General features: G+C 44.4%; 1 protein-coding gene across 13 annotated transcripts in view; it reads right to left on the bottom strand.

The window, feature by feature from the left end:
- RASAL2 (RAS protein activator like 2) overlaps positions 1–19,965 on the bottom strand; it is a 165,283-nt gene that overhangs the window by 39,475 nt on the left and 105,843 nt on the right. For all 13 annotated transcript variants that reach the window (XM_063406559.1, XM_063406561.1, XM_063406562.1 and 10 more), the window contains one exon: positions 7,627–7,733. In XM_063406559.1, the coding sequence (XP_063262629.1) occupies positions 7,627–7,733 (107 nt within the window). The remainder of the gene's footprint in view (positions 1–7,626; positions 7,734–19,965) is intronic.

The raw sequence follows: 19,965 nt of genomic DNA, 5'->3' as shown, positions 1-19,965 counted from the left end.
CTCCGCAGGAGAAGGGATAATTCAGCAGGCTGCTGGAAACTTCCCCTCATAGCTGCACAGGGAAAGCACAGAAATTTCACCCCCACCTATTTCCAGCCCAGGGGTGGTGATTTGGGCTTTAGGAAAAGCTCACTTTGTGCCAAAGATGCCAACTGGCTGTTTGTCCTTAGCCTGAGCAGAGCAGCACGGGAAGTGTAACAAACACAAAGACAGCACAAGCACAAACTACTGCACCCCTGAACTGCTGCTCCCTGTGGACATGAGGATTCTGCACTCCAGGGAGAGCAGCCCATGCATAATAAATAATGATTGTCCTGGCTCTTTTGAAAGGGAAAGGTTCATTCAGCCATGAGCAAATGAAAGTGTGTATGAGCACAGCACAGATCAGCCACTGATACGATGCAGTGGTATTAGTGGAAGTTTCAAAGCACTGAAAGTGGGGTAAAATGGGCAACAAAAAGGGCCCATCTTGCACACAGTGCTGTTACCTACATTAGTTCCTTCTGGGGACAAACACACTGCACTTGAGCCTTTCAACGCATCCTGAACATCTGTAATTCTTGATGAGGAGCACCAATGCATTATTAATAACACCAGGTGGGTAACTTCATTTACAGAGCAATGAGACTCATCTTCTCAGAGGGGAAGGACTGGATGGGTACAAAGACAGCCCTCAAGTGGCTGTGGATGACAGCAGAACTGCCTCCCCACTAACGTGTGTGGGGAGGACATGAAGCATTTTATTCCTTAAGCTGCTCACAAGCAGCTATCAAGGAAAAAAATAGTGTCATAGCCAAGTGAAAACACTGTCCTGTGCCAGTAATGTTGTAAAGCTATGGGAGGCAAGGAAGCAGGGGAAGATTGCCAGGTGGTAAAATGGAAAGATCAAACTAGAAGGATATTCCAGGAACGAGCAGCAAAATGGTGAAGTTCACTATTCCTTGCAGAACAACAGCAGAAGGCAAATTTAACTAGCAAGGAGGTGAAGTTTGCTTATGAGCCCAGTAACACTCAGCATTAAAATATTAGCAGTGACTCCCTTTGAAAAGACTCTCAACCACTCAGCAGAAAAGCAGATGAAAACAACCCCAGATACACCTTGGAGTTAATATACAGAACAAGGCAGGCACTTACAACAGCCATGTTCCACCAACTACTCGTCCAAAAGCCTGGCACTACGTCACAAAACAATAAAAAGCATGTTTGAATGTACAAACAGAGGAGAAAGCCCAATAAAGGCAGAGTGGTGTTATGTAAATCTGCCATAGCTTTCACACTAATGCATCACTCTTCTGATTTTCTCATCTCAGCAAGAAAGCTAGAACAAAACAGAACTCCAGAAGTATAAACTGATTAAAGACAGACAAGAGGGGGATTTACAAATGATATGTTTTAAAGACCAACTATTTATTTTAGGAACAAAGGCAAGACGGGATTATAGATGTATAAAACAAATAGAATGGAAATTACCTAAGCTCCTCATGCACCCTGTTACATAAGAAAACCAAAGGGCAATTTAACATGAGAGGCAGCACGTTTCAATGATTGTCAGGAGACCTTTCCTAATGCTATCTATAAATGAGCCCATCCAATTCACCACCGCAAGATATTATACAGACAAATTTTTTCAGCAAGATTAAAAAAGGATTATGTGTTTATATAAGGAAGAATAACATATGTAGCTGCATTAGTCAGGTTTAAAAATAACAGGAGTGAGCAATAATCATGCTTCAGGACACAAGCTGATCAACAGCAAGGATCAGGAAAGATATTTTTCCCCTGATGGGACAGCACTGCAGATTTGGCCAGATAACAATTTCAACTTTCCAATGAAAGATGGTCTGCAGCCACAGGAGGGATGCAGAATAGGAGGAACAAGTTTGGGAACAGTAATAAGAAACCCAAGGAAATGCAGAGGATACTGTAATAAGGGTACATTGATAATACACCTGTTAATAAAATGCATGGTAAGATTGTGTGCACTCTACATGAGGTGCAGCCAAAAGTCCTGCAGGAATTGAATTTCCAAGTCACTGGGAATTATACTGAAAAATTCATGAAGAAGCAAGAGCTACCTGATAGCCAAGAGGGCCACATCAGCTTTTCAGATCCCAGGTCAGCAGGGTGTTTAGCAGGGACACAACTGGGAGCAGCAGCTGGCTGCCCACAGCAGGAACAGCAGATGGAAGGAGCATCCTTAAAACCCCTACCCAGGAATTTAGGAATAAAGCTAAAAAGTCTGTCTAGAGAACAATGAAACAACGGTGGTAAAAAATTAACCTGATAAGAAGCAGGTCACCTGAGCCTGTCAGGAAGGGCAGGCAATGATTTCCTGAACCTGGCATGCAGCCACTGAGCAGTCCAACACTTCAGAACACCTTTTGATAACACAGCACACATGCTAATTACAAAAGAATCATTAAAAATGAGCTTTGTTAAAACTCGTAATGTAAACCTGAGGAAAGGCTGCAGGAATATCTAAAAAGAGTAATTGCAAGAAGTGATAAGGTATCAAGGTAGAAGAAAGGGTCCAATGGGATGTGGTGGGGATAGTGGCCTGACTGCTTCTGCTTAACATCCCTGTTAATCATCCGGAAGAAAAGTTAAACAGCACATTAATTACACTGAGCTATATTAAATTAGGAGGTGAAGCGAGGGCTGGGGAGGACAGAGAAATAACACAAAGGGTTAGGAGCAATTAGAAACTGGTAACACACATTCCTGTGAACTTTAGTACCAGAACTTGGATAGTCTGTTGAAGGGAATTAAAAACACAAGAGCAAGGGAAGTGATAAAAGGACCAGAAGGACTCATTTGCAGAGGATGCATTAATTAAACTTTGCATAACTTGACTAAGTCATGATTTGGAGGTGAAGAATAAAATGAGTTGGAGCATATTTAAATATTACTAAGCCAAGGACAACTGGAATGTGAGCAGTGTTTAAAGCTGTGTATGTTCACAGCTCCCCTACATTAACTAGGGAATAAAAGGAATTGGATAAAGTCAGGTTTACACCAAACATGAGAATAATATTCCTGCTGTTGAGGTCCACCAGACAGCGTCAGAGCCTGGATATCCCCATCATCTGAGACAACACTGAAGTTGGATGTAATGAACAAATCTGCTGTGGCAGCAAGACACTGTGAAGGTTACAGAGCCCATGAACAGCACTGTCCCAGAATAAAGATACAGATGAAAGCGTGGTGAGCATCCTGGAGATAGTCAGTCACCCCTTTATGCTTCCTGACACAGAGTTCACAGAAAAGCCAGCGTATCGAAGCCAGCACAGCACAGGCAAGTGATAAAAACTGGAGCAGATTCAAACAAACATGTCACAGGAAGTAAAGAGTAGAAAGGGGAAGGAAAAATGTAAATTTCTATTGAGAGGTCAGATTTAAACACAGCGTTTTTCATGGGGGAGGCTGTGGTGCCTCACACTTATGCAAATCAACAGTTCCATCTCTGCATTGGTGCTGATGCAGAATTAAAAATATGCATTTGTGTGCCACGGGGTCACATGGACAGCACAGCTCAGACTTGTCCTACCCTGGCAGCACGGCAGGAGCACAGCAGTGCTCTGGAGAAGCAACAATCTTGCTGACTGCATAAAAGATGAGGCTGGGCAGCCACGAGATCTCATCAAGCTTTGACCTTCACTGGGGCTGGCTGCATTGTCTTCTGTTCCATTTAGCAGTACTCTTAAAGAGCAAAGAGGCAGACAGCACTTCTATAGATCCAATTATACCCTCGGCCAGGAACAAACCAAGGAAGGCAATCTGCAAGTATCCTACATCAGGGTTCCTATAAAAATCATTTTATTTACTTCAAAGACTGTGCTCTGGCTTTCCTGTCTCATTTGCACTTGTTCCTTTGCCTCTTTCTCATCTTTCTTTCCCCATTAGCCAGCAGACATGGATGAATCACATTATTTGTAATAACAACTCTGAGCCAAAACTGAGCCCAGTGAGAGAGTGAAGGGTGAGTTCAGAGATTCCTCTCCATTGTGCCGCTGCAGGAGGTGGGAGGATGTGGCTTAGCCCCACATTTACTCAGCCCCAAAGCAGAGCAAGGAGGGAATGTTGTGCTGCTGGGGCTCCACCGTGCCCAGCAGGGAAGGGGATGCACGGAGGTGAGGCGCTGCCAGGACACGGTGTGTGTGGGAAGGGAAAAGCTGGTTTCTCGCCCACCCGTGCGTCACTGTGCCTGCTTGGAGCCAGTTCCCTCTGCCTCCCTGTTTCGTTCAGTCAAATAATATCCATTATTAAAAATATGACTCTTCCTATGTATGTATGTAGCCATAAACAGCACACATCTGTCTATATGTGAGAAGACACTTTTCTTCATCTCCATTTCCCTGCCCTTGGTGCCCTTCCCTTCTCTCTCAGCATTTCTTCCTGACACACCTGGACATTGTCAAACATCAATGTACACAGCAGGACTTAGATGGAGAATAAAGTTTCAAGTGCAGCCCAGAAAATTTGGGGCAATGAGGAGAAAAAAGTAAGGACAAGCAGCAAGAGCTCTTCTCTCTGTATGTGTTCTGCAGTGTCAACATCTGCAGAATCCCCTTTACTCCCCTTGGTGGGAGATAACCAGAACAAATCATGGAATCATGGAATGGCTTGGGAGGAACCTTAAAGATCATCTCATTCCACCCCTTGCCATGGGCAGGGACACCTTCCACTGTCCCAGGTTGCTCCAAGCCCCGTCCAGCCTGGCCTTGGACACTGCCAGGGATCCAGGGGCAGCCACAGCTTCTCTGGGCACCCTGTGCCAGGGCCTGCCCACCCTCACAAACACGTGGGACATGCTGGTTTATCCTAGGAAAAGGTATAACTACTCAAATTCTGCTTTTCACACACTAGAAAATTTAAACATACATCTTGTCCTCCAGTGCCCATGCAGGAGGTAAAAAGGCAAATTTCCCAAACTTGACACATCAGCCCTTAAAAATAAATCCCTCATTGACCACTGCCACTGAAGAGACTACTTAAAAAATGCATTGTCAAGGAAATGTTTGCTTAAAGGCAATTATGCTGGAATCAAAATTCCAGATGCTAAAGCAATGCCAATTAGCAGTATTAAAAAAACAGATGCCTTGTTCTGAGTGAGTACCACTGCCTGTGCTTGAAAGGAAAAAACCTGCACAGAACATGCTGGAAGCCACTGTCCTATTGAGAAGACAGCTTTTAAATAGCTGCTCTGAGAGACAAACTTAAAAAGCTGTAAAAGCAACTTATTATGAAAGTCTCAGCATAATTTTCCATCAGGATGGAAGAAGGTTAAGCTGTCCCCTGCCTTAAGCTGCTTTCTCTTAGAAATCCAAGCAGTGAGATGAGGTATGGCACAGAGTCAGGGCCATGGGAAGAATAACTGAGACAGCACTATGCTGCAGCTGCCTGTAGCCCTCCAACCTGCACTGTAGGTGACAGTCTGGAAAAACAAAAAAGCAAGCTCTCTTACTATTAATCTCCTTTATATGTAGAATAAATCCCTGTCAAACAGGGATAATGTCACAGACACAAATTTGAAGTCGTTACAGGCACCTTTTGCATCCTTCACTTGCAAGCTCTTCTCAGATCAGTGATCCAAGACTGAGACTTTCATGAGGTGCCCAAGTCACCTTTCCTCCTTGTGAGAGCTGGGAAATTCTTATTATCAGTCAAAGGCAGGAACATGATTCCTCCTCACCTTCTCAGCCACCTATTAGATGTGTGCCAATCTAGCAAGTTAGCAGTGTGTTTGGTTTCAGCAGTTTTGGCTTGAGCTCATCTGTATTGTTAAGCAAGCTGACTTCTAGCTGCAGCTTGCTCTTTTAGACAGCTCACAAGCTGCCATGTTTTAAACCAGGGTGATCTCAGCCCCCAGTTAGGAGCAGCAGGGTATAAATGGGTTATTATCAGAACAAACCCTCCAAAGCCAGAAGCCTTGTCCCCATGAGGAGGACAGGAGGGGGCATTATGCTCCTGGGTGTACAGGTGGTCAGGCAGACAAAGCAGCAGAATCCAGCTCCACGTGGCACAAATAGCTTCTAGCTCTCTGCTGGTTGATGCCCAAGGAAAGCAGCCAGGTACTGCTTCCTGAGCATATTTGCCAGAGCCCTAAAAGCCCAACACAACACCAGGGGAAATGAGAAATATTCTGCAGGGTTCTTGTTTTGAAAGGGAGCAGGAGCTAAGAAAGCATCAGAGAACTTTTAGAGAAGAATTAGAGAACCATTAAAACATTACTTAAGAGATAAGATCATCATTAAAAGGAATGGTACAAAAAAGAGGAAAAAAGGATGCATATAAAATAAACAATACAGATAGTCATCAAACACTTCTGCTCCACAGCTCGCAGTTGCCAGACAAAGGCTACTACAATGCAATCCTAGATGTATACATCTAAAGGCTTGGGCTATTACTTATAGATGAAGGCAAAGAAAACAGAATTTCTTATAAACAAAGACATGGATGAGACTTTTGAAGGCTCTCAGAGTTCAGAAATCTTCCTGGAACTTTGTGGATCATGGACTCAGTATCAAAATCTCAGAACTTGACATAACAGAATATTCTTCTATCAGCTTCACACACAACTAGACCAAGGCTCTTTTTTCCCAAATACCATCCAGAAAACAGATCTCTAAAGTGACAGAGAACACAGAATAGCTCAGGTGGGAAAGCAGCTCTGGAGATTGTCCTTTCCAATCTGTATTATTCTATGACTCTGAAAATGGCCCAAATAAGGATACCCAGTGTATTCACTGCTTCCTTGGTCCCTTTCTGCATTCCAATATACCACAATTCACAGGTTGCTTAAACACCATGTGTCCCATACACTCTGACCAACCTTAATCACTGAATAATTAAAATAACTCTCACTAAATCTTTTGGCTGTTTTTAAATTTTATTTTTAAAATGACACGATGCAAGATTTATTTGTAGGCATTTGTAGGAAGTAGGCAGATTACTTGCCAAAAGTAAAGGAGGGCATGAAAATGTTCACAATATTCAAGTTAGATATTTTAAAACATAACAAATATTGTTGGAAATTACTGGGCATCCTATTGTAACTTGGAGCATTTGTCCTTAGTCTAATAATAGAAATGCCTTTGTGCTCCTGGACACATTGACCAAAGACTGACCCAAGCGAAATCCAGGCTGTAGCTGAACAATTCTCATGCAGACCCACGGCCAATCAAACTCAGGACAAAACTGAAAGAGCTAAAGAGGAACTAACACCTCTGCAGAAATTTTACCCACTTCTGAATAAACTGCCAAACCATTTCAATTTTCCCTGTACTTCATTGGCAAGAGGGAAAAATATAAACAATCCTTGTCAAGATTGAATATGGAAAGCAATCCCTGGAGGTGACTTCAAAAGTATTTATATAGGTCGCTGCCCACATTAACACTGATGTTCCTCTAGAAACTTTAGATCAAGGCAATGCAAAGGAGCAAGTTAGGGATCTACCAGGAATCTGATTGATAATATATGACACTTCATAGCAAAACCTCTTGGTCAGCTGGAAATATTACCCAAATATTCCCTTGCTCCCCCAGCCTGGCTGTACCCTGTGACATTTTCTTCTCCTCATCCCATCCGATGAGCCAAAGGCCCCTTTGCAGGGGAGGCACACTTACTGGCACTCTGAAAGGAGAAGTGTTCGGCACGTCCATGGAGTTGGTTTTCTCAGAGGTGCTGGTCCCCGAGATGCTCCGTCTGCGAGGAGACCTCTCTGCTGGGACCTCTGAGGAAGAGAAGAAGAAGGTGGTGAATGGGTGCCCGGGGGTGGGGAGAGTCAGCCTTTGTGCTCTGTAGGACAGAAGCCTCAGGAAAGTTTTGAGTGCATTACTAAACTGCTGAATTAACCCACCAATTAACCTGTATCTTATTCACTTACTAACCTACAGTGGCATCTTTACTGGCAGATTCAAGGCTGTGAATCTAACTTGACTGTGAGAGATTAAAATAAAAAGTGCTGGTAGAGATCAATACCTGGACATACTTAATATTCTGTTACTCTCCGAGAGACAATATTCTGAGAACTTAAATCTATTTTTTTTTTAGGTTTAATTTTTTACATAAGCAGTGCAGTAATTAACACATAACTACAATCAAGACCCAGGGAAGCTCAGTTTTAGTCCCAGCTGAATGTAATTTGGCAGAGGTCAAAGTTCGGTCATGTACGATCCCACTACTTGCTCAAAGCATGCAACCAGCAGAAGACTTGTAAGTGCCTAGGTAACATGACATATATATCTCTGCAGAAAAAAAAAAAAAATAGGTCAACTTCTCCTCGTTCTGGCAGTATGACCTTACTAAGATACGACTTTGGCATCTTAAATCCATGCAGACTGATCTGATGAGCACGAATATTCATAAAAGCTGCACTGATGTCTTTGACTAGTACAAATCCTGGAATAATAGCATAATAAAGTACACACAGCATTAAAAATCTCTCCACAAGCACACATTTTGATATAGAGCTCGAGTGCATATGTATGCATAAAGATACCTTTATCACAAGTGCTGCCCATCTCCGGCTCAATTGCCAGACTTTAAGGAATCCAGCTTCACAAAACACCCCCCGAAACGGGGAGGGAAAGAATCACTTCCTAGCAGAAAGTCCATTGTTATCTTGTGAACCTCAAAGAAAAGGAGCACGCCGTGACTCCGGGCAGTGACATTTTGACTGGAGCCGTTCTCCTCTCAAGAGCCAGCCGCGGCTGAAACTTCCATCGCTGCCGGGGCTCCGCGCCTTCCGCTGGAGGGATCGCGGCTGTCTCCGTCCGCCTCCCTCGCCCCGGGGCTGCCGGGGAGCGAGCGCGGCACAGCACAGGGCTGCGGCTCCTCAATCAATCGCTCCGGCTGCACATCCTCATTAGTTACTTTCAGGCTATTAACAGACGCCCAACTGCCGGCTTCCCTCCGCCACCGAAAATTTCCCTGTGCATCCCGATTCACAGCAGCAACAAACGAGCTTTATGGGGAGAGACAGCCAGCTGGAGCCACGAGAGCGGCGTTTTCCTCCAAACAGCCCAAGGAAAAAAAAGGAGAGGAGCCTTCTTCGGGGATAACATTACTTGTGATGTCTTTGCATACCGGATTTTGATTTCGGCAGAGTTACAGTACGTCTCTCCCATGGATGCTTGGAGACTGACAAAATGGAGCATAGAGGAGAGGCGAAGGAATCCGGACCCTGCAGTATCAGTGTCTCACTCGGTAGATATTTATCTTTTAAAGAAAGCAAACTGCAGACACTGAGCCCCTCGGTTTGCCTGGGGAAAGGACTGCTAAGAGGGGGAGCAGCCTGGTGAAGTGGGCAGAGCCCAGCACACGGCGTGGTGTGTTGCACCGAGGACTGCGCAGGGCACAGGCGGCTGCGAGGGCGATGCCCGAGCCCTGCCCGCACCGAGCGAGCGCATCCCGGCCCGCCAGAGCCAGGGAGCCGCACCGAGAGCTGCCCTGAGGGGACACTGCTCCTCTGGGGCAGCACGGCCACGCTCCTAGAGCACCTCCTGTCTCCTACAGCATCACCTGATCCTTACAGCACCTCCTGATCCCTACAGCACCTCCTGTCTCCTACAGCATCACCTGTCTCCTACAGCATCACCTGTCTCCTACAGCACCACCTGATCCCTACAGCACCACCTGTCTCCTACAGCATCACCTGTCTTCTACAGCATCATCCCTACAGCACCTCCTGATCCCTACAGCACCTCCTGTCTCCTACAGCATCACCTGTCTTCTACAGCATCATCCCTACAGCACCTCCTGATCCCTACAGCACCTCCTGTCTCCTACAGCATCACCTGTCTCCTACAGCACCACCTGATCCCTACAGCACCTGCTGATCCCTACAGCACCTCCTGTCTCCTACAGCATCACCTGTCTCCTACAGCATCACTTGTATCCTACAGCATCACCTGGTCCCTACAGCACCACCTGTCTCCTACAGTATCACTTGTATCCTACAGCATCACCTGTCTCCTACAGCATCACTTGTATCCTACAGCACCACCCGATCCCTACAGCACCTCCTGTCTCCTACAGCACCTCCTGTCTCCTACAGCATCACTTATCTCCTACAGCATCACCTGTCTCCTACAGCACCACCTGTCTCCTACAGCATCACCTGATCCCTACAGCATCACCTGTCTCCTACAGCATCATCTAACTCCTACAGCATCTCCTGTCTCCTACAGCATCTCCTGTCTCCTACAGCACCACCTGTCTCCTACAGCACCACCTGTTCTGGAGCTGCAGGGTAAGTCCCCATCAGGGCACCTTTGGAGAACAAAGCACTGGGAGCAGGGCCAGGGCCAGCCCAAGGTTTTGGAGGCAGTCAGTGCCACCAGCTCAGGAGCCTTTGCAGTGCTGCCAGTTTTACCTGACGGTGCTTTAACAGCACCAGCTGCCTTCCCCGGCCTAGATGCAGGGAAACTTTATTTTCTGCAGCACCTGTAAGTACTGCTCTGCCCAGAGCTGTGTTAGGTAGGATATAAAGAATTGTCTCTGCCATTCCCATGTCCATGTAACAAAGGCAAATGGGGTTGATCTATTGCACTGGAACAGGCACCTTTTATGTTACACTGACTAGTAACGAGTAACGTAATAGCTTTGGCTTCCTCCGCTTCTCACGCGCAGGAAATCACATCAAAGCTGCTCCGGTAATTTAAAACAGCCTGTTAACTTTGCTGAGTCATAAATGGAAACACCAGCCCAAACTCCCCACTATTTTTCACAACGTGTTCTGCAGGAGGGGCAGTTTGGGAAAGAGCTTAACTCTAAACTGAATGGAGTTGAAAAGCTACCACAAGGAATGTGCCTGGCTCCCCTTGCCTTCCCTTTCCTCCCCAACATCCTCGCAGCAAAAATCCAACTTTTCTGCAAACAAAATGTTGACATTTCTTCGGTAAAATGAGTTTCTTCTTTTCTGACACCATCACAGAAGTGTACCAAATGGGGAAGGAAAAATGAAATATTCACTAGGTGCCTGCAGTGAACTAAAAATAAAAACTACCTTTCCCTCTCTCCTTCTAAAAAACAAGAGCAAATAGACACGCTTAGTCCTTAGGAAAAGGAAGACCCAGATACAGCAAAATTGTCAGGATATGTTAACTGGAAATCAAAAGCTGAAGCAACTTGCTATGACGCCTGTATTTTTGCTGAGTCTTGTGAAAGAAATCTATACTGTCACCACCAGGCAAAAAATTAGACAGTTCCCTCCCCTGCTCCACTAGTAATGCTTGAGGCTACTCTTGCATAATCTTCACCTGCTGCAAAAATCAATGCACCTCTCATCAGCTTAGTATTAAATTACAACTGCTTTCTGCATTGCTCACTCAGGGACCACGGCTACAGATAGATCACATTATTTATCCATCAAAACAATCTGCTGAAACCCTTTTCAGCCCTTCTGTTTCTGGGAAGAAAAGGAAAAAAAAGAAGCAAAAGGGAAGAAAGCACACCTGACAGATCCTCCCTGTTTCAACCTTCACCAAAAGATTGCAGAATCTTACAATGGTTTGGGATTGAAAGGGCCTTAAAGATCATCCAGGCAGGGACACTTTACACCATCAAACAAATGAGTGTAAACATTGCAATGGGTCACTTTTATCACCTGGTACCTTGGTGATACGCAGTAATATTTATGTAAATAAGTATTTACACACTACATAGCAACAGTCAGTTCCAAATTAGCTGAGATAATCACAGGCAGATGCCTCTGGGCAGGGAACTGCCCAAGGACACAGTGCAGGTAGGTCTCTTCTCCCATCCTGTTGAGCCACTCTACCCTCAGCAACACAGGAGCTTGTTCTGTGGGCCAGGAGGAAGGTTTGTGTAAGCCAGGTGCCACTTACTACATGGAGTAGTGGTGAGGGTTGCTCTCCTTTGAAGAGAACCCTCTCTGGCACAGTGGTGTAGCCTCAGTGACCTCTGGTCACCACAGGGCTCTGGGGGTTGACCTAAATTTCCCATTGCTGGGTGCTGTGGCCACTTGAAAGGCTTGCTGTGGTGGAAATTTGTATTTTCACTGTGAAGAGCTTTTTCTCCAGGTGGGAGAAGCAGACACTAAACAAACCTCCCAGCTTTGTGGGACAGCCACACCAGGCAGGAATTATTTACAGATACAGAAGAAAGAACAAGAAGAGGAAGAAGTGTCTCAATAGCATTTTTCAGATGGGTATTACCTAGTGAAATACAACTGTTAATGTTTTATCTTGCAATAAGCATTCTCTCTCATTTTGCTCACTCGGGGAGAATTCAGACTTGGGCCCAATTCACAGATTGTCATAAAAATTTCATTAAATGCCTGTACATGAAGCCTAAGGTAAAAGCAAACTCAAACCCCCCTAACCTGTTTAAAGTTCTGAAGTCCAAGTTTTTGTTGTGACTAAAATACATTATGCAAATCCTGCAAGGTATAACTTAAAGGGAAAAAATGGAAATCTGCAGAGATAGCTTTTCCACGTTTATCAAGGAAAAAAATCACAAGAAGATACATCAGAGTGAATGCAACCAAGTTTCAGGACACTGAAGTGCACAAAAGCTGCCAAGCCTGGAAAGGGAAATACAAAGGGAACCCTGCAAAGCTCACTGGCTGTAGAACTCCAGCATCAAACAACTGCTAGATAGAAACTATGATCAAAAACTCTCCCAGTCCATTAGCAGGGGTTTGAAAAGAAGATACTGTGCTTTACCAGGGACTGAGTCGATCAGATAAGTCTTGGAAGATGATCCAGGTAACTGTAAAAGATTTTTAATTTACAAACAGGCAATTCTGTTGGTGTTAGACACTTGCATTGTTCTGGCATATAAAAAGGTGTAATAGAATTAGTGCCTAGTATAGAAGGTGCAGAGAAAGCAACCTCAGTGACACACTAAGTCACTTAAAAGATTCTTAAGTCACTGATTCCTAAACAACTTTACAGTCTGAAAGATAAGACTTAAGATGCAAAGCAGATGAATATTGGGGGAGGCTGGAAGAAAGGGCACAGATATCACAGGAGAGAATAATCGTGGGGTTCCAAGTAAAAACTCCCACAATTGATTTTCCCTGGAAGTTTGGAGCAAACTGTACATGGCACTGAGTACAACATCAGCTGTTCTTAGACTGATGCATTTGTTTTGAAGCAGAACAACAAATCCTCCAGCTCTGCAAACCAAGTCAGAAATGAAGCAGATGCACATCCCTAAACTGCTCAACATACCCTCTGCCTGATGTGTGTGGCTGTACAAATCTGGGATAGTTGCTCCTTTTTGACCTCCTCAGGCAGCAGCCTCTAAACCCTCCCTTAATGGTTGACTCCACACACAGCCAAACAAATTGCCTGGACAACGGTGCCAAGACAAAAGCAGAGACAAGGAGCTGCTGCCCATGACCTGGAGATGCTGGTGTCCTCATTAGTTCCTAATGATCTTGGACTGCCCCTGCTAATTCAAATTACCTTGTGTTTGCTGCAGAGATTGCACACAGACAATTAACGCCGATCAGCTGACACATGGTAACTTGTTCCTGCAGCCTAATTTGTTTAGAGGCTTATGACTTAAACACACATTAGTCTGATACCAATATTTATTGTCCTTGTTATTAAACAACAGCCTTGAGCCACAGTTTTCCAACCAATCTTTTTACTGTCTGCAAAAGGGCTGTGAATAGAGGCATTCCCTAAAAAGCATTTTTTTGGGATAGCCTCACTGGCTCTCGAAAGCACCAAAGCTCAGCAGCTCCTGCCTGTTCCTCTCCACGGCCCAGAAAGCTGCTCTGAGCCTCAGCACCTCCTGCTCACTGTGGCAGGATTTTGTCCCTGAGCAGTAAGAATTATTGTTATGGACACAGGAAAAGACCCAATGTACTGCACACTGCAGAGAGGTGTCAGTGAACCCTGCACGTGGTCCCACAGTTAAGACACCAGTCGGGAATTTTTATTCTAAATACATCTGCACATTTCTCTTAAGAAGAGAGACTTTGAGCAGTCTCCTCTGATTTATCTTGCTACCATCACACAGCTCAGAAGTCAGGCAAGCTGACAGAAATGAGAGGAAGTGGACTGAACCCAGTGATCAGCTTGTCAAATGGCACAGAGAAGAAAACCAGAGCAGTAAGTAACATTGTTTACTCCAGCTTAGTTCCTTTGCTGCAGGGCACATGCCCATTTACAAGGCAACCTTTGCCCAGTGGGTTTGTAACTATTTCAAACAGGTTGTAACCAAGGTTAATTAAAACTGCACACCACTTAAAAGCTTTTAAAAAGAAATAAGGTCAGGTAACTGAAAGACAGAAGAAATTAAAGCAGCAAAGTTGTAAAGGCTTCCCAGTAAGGTGTTAAAACCCCAAAAATACAGTTCGTACCCTACCGTACCAAGGAACGAGAGAAGGCTTTTCTCATCTTCCGTGCTGCTATCCAGCCACTCGGCCACATGCCCAGGAGAAAGAAGACTTATTCTCCAGCCAGAAAACTTTTCCATACAGAACACAGTAAGTGAACGAAGCAGGGTGGGAAGGATGGGGTGGAGCTGATGGTCTTGGGATTCCAGTACTCCAGTTATTGTCTACACTGCCAAACATGAGAGCGTGATCCTGCCCTCTTCTCTCATCGCTACACCTGACACTGCAGGCATGGGTGGGAGCAGTAACTGGGATTTGTACTTGTCCCTTTGTGTCAGGTTTCAGTCCAAGCAGGAACAGAAAGAAGGCTAAAAAGGAAGCAGGGGAAACTGAGGTCTCAAAATCCAGAAGAGGCAGCAGGTTGTGATGGAATCAACTTAAGTAAAAAGTAGAAATACATCAGTGCTTAAGAAGCTCAAATAAATCAGCACAATAGCTCATCAGCTAAGTGCAATATAGCCCTGCCATTCCTCACAGTGTTGGCTTTGTTTGAAGCCTCAGGTATTGTGCTTTATGCTAGAAAAAAACCAGCAAGCTCAGAGGCAATTTAAATCCCCTCCCCATTACTGACAAGCCTGCATTCCCCTGTTTACAAGCCCCTTCCTGCTCCAGCTATTATCCCAGCATCCCAGCCTTCCTGGCAATGGATTTGTTCATGCAATGGCAGGTTGATCAATCTGTGAATAGGAAGCTCCCACCCCTCCCTCTCCCCTCCTCCTGCATGGCGGCGGCATTGATCGCAATAATGGAATCTGCTGCTGGCTGCCAGCAGCAGCAGGAGACAGGGCACTGCTGCTCTTCCTCAGCACTGAGCAGCAGCACAGGGCACTGCTGCTCTTCCTCAGCACTGAGCAGCAGCACAGGGAACTGCTGCTCTTCCTCAGCACTGAGCAGCAGCACAGGGAACTGCTGCTCTTCCTCAGCACTGAGCAGCAGCACAGGGAACTGCTGCTCTTCCTCAGCACTGAGCAGCAGCACAGGGGGATTGCTGCTCTTCCTCAGCACTGAGCAGCAGGAGACAGAGAACTGCTCCTCTTCCTCAGCACTGAGCAGCAGCAGCACAGGGAACTGCTGCTCTTCCTCAGCACTGAGCAGTAGCACAGGGGGACTGCTCCTCTTCCTCAGCACTGAGAACATCCACAGCCCTGCTGGATTCAGCCCCCACTGCCATGGGGCAAAGCAGAGAGGTAAGGAGACAGCAGCAGTCTTGGGGGCTCAAAGAAGCCATCAGCACTGGAGGGTGGTTATTTAGTTAAAACAATAAAAACAGGCTAAAAGGGGAATAATTGTGCCCTGCCTGGGCAGCGAGCTCGCTCTGCAGGGAAGACTCATTGCCGTGACTTTATGAAGGGTCACATTTAATCGTAAGGGATTTACAGGGTAAGGTTTGTTCTGCACAAAAGAGCATTTTGCAGGTTTACACATGCACGAGCAGTGACGAATCCTGGTAAGTGAGGGACTCCTGGGCCCCACAAATCAAAATTGCCTTTGTCCTCAGGGGATGAGGCTGATGCTCTGATCAAACTGCACTCTTTAAAGAGACAGCCGCCTTTTGCTCACCAGTGTCTGAACCTGTCTTTATTTTAAATAATTTATACACTTGCCAATCCCTATTACAAACAAGGATATTTGCTGACCACTGACTAAAACCCAAGCTACACCAAAAAGCCATTAGATCAGCAAAGCAAAAAATTAAACCAACCAACAAATGAAGAATAAAAAAAAAGAACTATCAAGTCCCAGCAGGGAGGAAAATTCCAATTACTAAGACAAACTGTAGCAAGTATTGTTCGTGCAGGACAGATATTTTCATAAAACACCTGCCAAGCAGGGCAGCTGCTCCACAGAATTCCCAGTTAATGAGGGAACATGGGACAGGCAGATCAGGATCAAGGTAACTCAGCAGCGTGCCAGACCGAGCAGAGCTGTCCTGTTCCCACTGAGCATCTGTACCCCAGATCTGGGGTGAAAACCCAGAAACATTCCCCACATCATATAAAACCCTGTGACAGATAGGCTTCTCATCTATGCAAAAAAAAAGCTGTTGTTTCTTTTTTGTTTTGTTTTGTTTGTTTTTTAACAAAAAGAACTGTTCCAACAGATTTCCCTCTGTGTGTGGGAGAATCACATTTTGTCCAACTTCCACAAGTAGAACCTTTTCTTTAAGACTGTGCAAACTGATGATGTAAATCTACTTGCAATAAGAATGGAATTAAAGAACTTTTAGAGAAAGGATTAGATAGTTATTTTGGTCTATCTGGCTGGTCAATATGAAGTGAAAATTTCAACCCCTTTCTTCTAGTTCCCTAATCAAATACTGTACTCACAATCACCTGGCTGTCTTTCCATTAAAAACTTGCAATATAACTATCAGCTCTATAAATAAAAGGTTCTAGAGAAAACAGAGTTATGAGTATTGATTTCCCATGAATGCTTACCAATTTTGCATCCTTTTTAGGAGTACAAATCACATACAGATCCTGTTTTCCTCCCTGGCTGCCTCATCTTGTATAGTAATTTAGCTTTATTAATCCCTTCCAATATTTTAAAATGTTCATGATAGCAGAGGAAGATTATTACATATCAAATATGAAACTGGCTTATTGGAGTATTTTAAAATATGGGAAGATAAATATTTGTAAAAAATGGAGCTAGAACTGGCATAGACTTCAGTCAGGAGGATGCAACTAGAACTGAAAGGACAGTGAAGTTTTTAATAAGCAGATTTCTCCTCTGAATTAACATTCCTGGGGAAATCCACAGAGGGGGACAAAACCTGCATAATACATCCCTATTATTTATCTTCTTTTTGTGGTGTTTAACAGGTCACACAAACATGCAGGTCACTTGCCTGCAAGGGACTGTCAGGAGGTGGAGACAGACATCAGAACAAAAGCGAGAATTAAAACGTCCTTGTAAGAAAGTAAGTCATGAACACAGTCCCCCTAGAAATCCTGGAAATTTAAAGTGATTGAAAAGATGTAGAAGAACCAGTGACATTACAAAACACTAAATCCATCTCACTGATTTGACACACCTTTACAGCATCACCCAGTGACTTCATGCATTCACTGAATTATTTCTGAACAAAGGCCCGTCTTCCAAAAAAAGGGATCTCCAATTGTCACCAGACAAGGCAAAGACATGAAGAGCCTGTCTGATCCCCTGTAAGCTGTTCCAATGGTTAACTCCACTCCTGCTTAGCAAATTGCTCCTTAGTTCCAAGACTGGATTTATCAAGCCCCATCTCCCAACCACTGGGCTCTGGCTGACGTTTGTCTGCTTTGATAGTCCATTATCAAATACTGGTATCAGAAATGTCCTCCCTGCTTACATCCTTTGAATACTTAGTTTCAAACAATCCCTTCAAATATATCTTCAGCCTCCTCTGGAGCATTGATTTTGATTTTTAAACCTTTGTTGTGCAAGAAAGACAGAGACACAGCTCCATGGCTGCAGGAGGGATGTAGGTGGTCACAGCAGAAGTTATATTGTGAACAACTTCTTATATTTGTCTTAAAGGAGGTCTTGTGCACTAAAGCTTTTCAAACACCATAAAAAACGTCCTGTCCAATTTTTCCAGGACAGCCAGATTGTGAGATAAATGCAAATCAGCATGAGAAGATTATTCAAAACATGACTAACTTATTTTCATGCTGTGGGACCTACCTACAGTCGAAGTTTGTTGAACCAATGCAAATCCAGATACAAATTGCTCTATTGACCAGAGTAGAAGTACGGAAAATATGAAAATATAGAGAGGTGGGAAGGATCAGCCAAGTAGTAATAAAAAAAAACCCCAAACCAATCAATAAGTAGGGACAAGAGGCAGCTAATATCTGTCTTGAGAGACTGCTTTCCAAAATTAGTACCAGTAGCTGCACAGAATGGGAACAGAGGTGGGAACATCAGAAAACCTGTTCAAAGTGTTTGGGTTTATCTCCCTCACCCTGAGTTCTAAAAGCTGATAAATTCTCAAGCCTGGAAATGAAACCAAGCCCTTCTGCTTTGGAGCATCTTAAAAAACCCAATCATTTAAAACTTCTATACATCCCTCTCTGGTAATTCCTGCATTACAGCCACTGACTGGACTCTGCAGTTATCACAAATGTCACTGTCCTGAAGTTATGAGTCTGAAACCCATGAAGCTAAGCAGCTTTGCCACCCTGTGAATTTAAGAATTAGCATTCTTGATCAGTGAAACTACCCAGAAGCATAAGTCTCAGAGTTTTCTACAGGAATTTTTAGTAAATGAGAATTCATACTATATGCAAATAACAGAGCAAAGATGCCTTGTGATGCAAATGCTTTGTAAGCACATAGTCATGGTGATATTATAAATGATCAGGTATTAATGTTCTCTGCATGAGGCACTTTCAAGGGGAGGAAAAATGGGTCTTACATGCACTAGGGACAGGTGCTGACAGACTGATTGATGGATATTGCTTTAGTCAGTAGATGATGTCCTCACAGCAATATACTTTAGACATGGTACACCCAAGTCATTCTTAATAAAATGTCTTAAAGATAATTTAGGAGTGAATAAGAAACAATGAATGTTTGTTTCTCCAGCCCCTGGATCAATGTCATGTGTCAGGCAAAACTGCTCACCTTCATACCTGCCCATTAGGAAATAACAGGAGTTACTGCAGGCATTTGCCCCAGAAAAATGCAAAGCAGTACTAACTTTCCAATGCTGTTTTCAATGCCATGGCATGGAACAAGGAGCTAGCTTGCAAAGAAGCTTCCCAGACACCTACAAATGTCAATTCTATATGCACATGGCTCCATTTCCTTCATTAAATCACTTTAAATGCCTATCTATAATGATAGTAATTTTGTTCGAGGAGCAGCATTACGATGTAATAGCCTCCTAAGCAAGCTGTGATCTAGTTCAAGAGGATCCCAGTGGACAAGGCTGAGTAACTTGATCTGTATTAGGAAATCATGCTGGAAGTATTCACAGTTATTTTGGAACACGGGTAACTTTTTTGGCTTAAGCTACCTAAGCCAAAGCAGCGTGTAGTGCTGTGACACGATCCTGTGAATCAGCTACGAGCAGGATCATTCTGTTACAGAGTAAATCAATAGCAGATTTATGTCAGACATGAGAAGATGTGGACAGCCCCACTGGAGCATGGCAGAGTACACAGAAAGCCCCTTTTAATCAGGAAAAAAGAAAGGATGGACAGTCAAGTGTCTCTTCAAGCCAGTTCATTTATTGTGGAAAGCGAAACCATGCTGATGAAGTGCCAGCCACACATACACATTATCATCTAGTGTTTTATCCTTTCAGATTGCTTAATGAAGTGATTTTAGCACAGTCACTGATCTCTACACTCGCTCTCAACAGCTCTTACCCAGCTGCAGATGACAACCTCTGCACACTGATGCAATATTGCCACTTAGCTGGGTAATTGTTCTCCTCACTCCCAGGGTGAGCACCACCAGCCCTCCCAGCCCAGCTGAGGTCAGAGACCCTAACCAGTGGTTACTCAGGAGGGGGGCAGAAAAAAAGAATTTCCTAAATAACTGTCTCTGGAGCAGAGAGGAATCCAGGGGCAGTGAAAGCTGTGCCTGCTGACAG

This window comes from Prinia subflava, chromosome 10 (assembly GCF_021018805.1).
Source record: "Prinia subflava isolate CZ2003 ecotype Zambia chromosome 10, Cam_Psub_1.2, whole genome shotgun sequence".
Taxonomy (NCBI): Eukaryota; Metazoa; Chordata; class Aves; order Passeriformes; family Cisticolidae; genus Prinia; species Prinia subflava.
The sequence above is the reverse complement of the archived record's forward strand: the minus strand, read 5'-3'. Positions and strand labels throughout refer to the sequence as shown.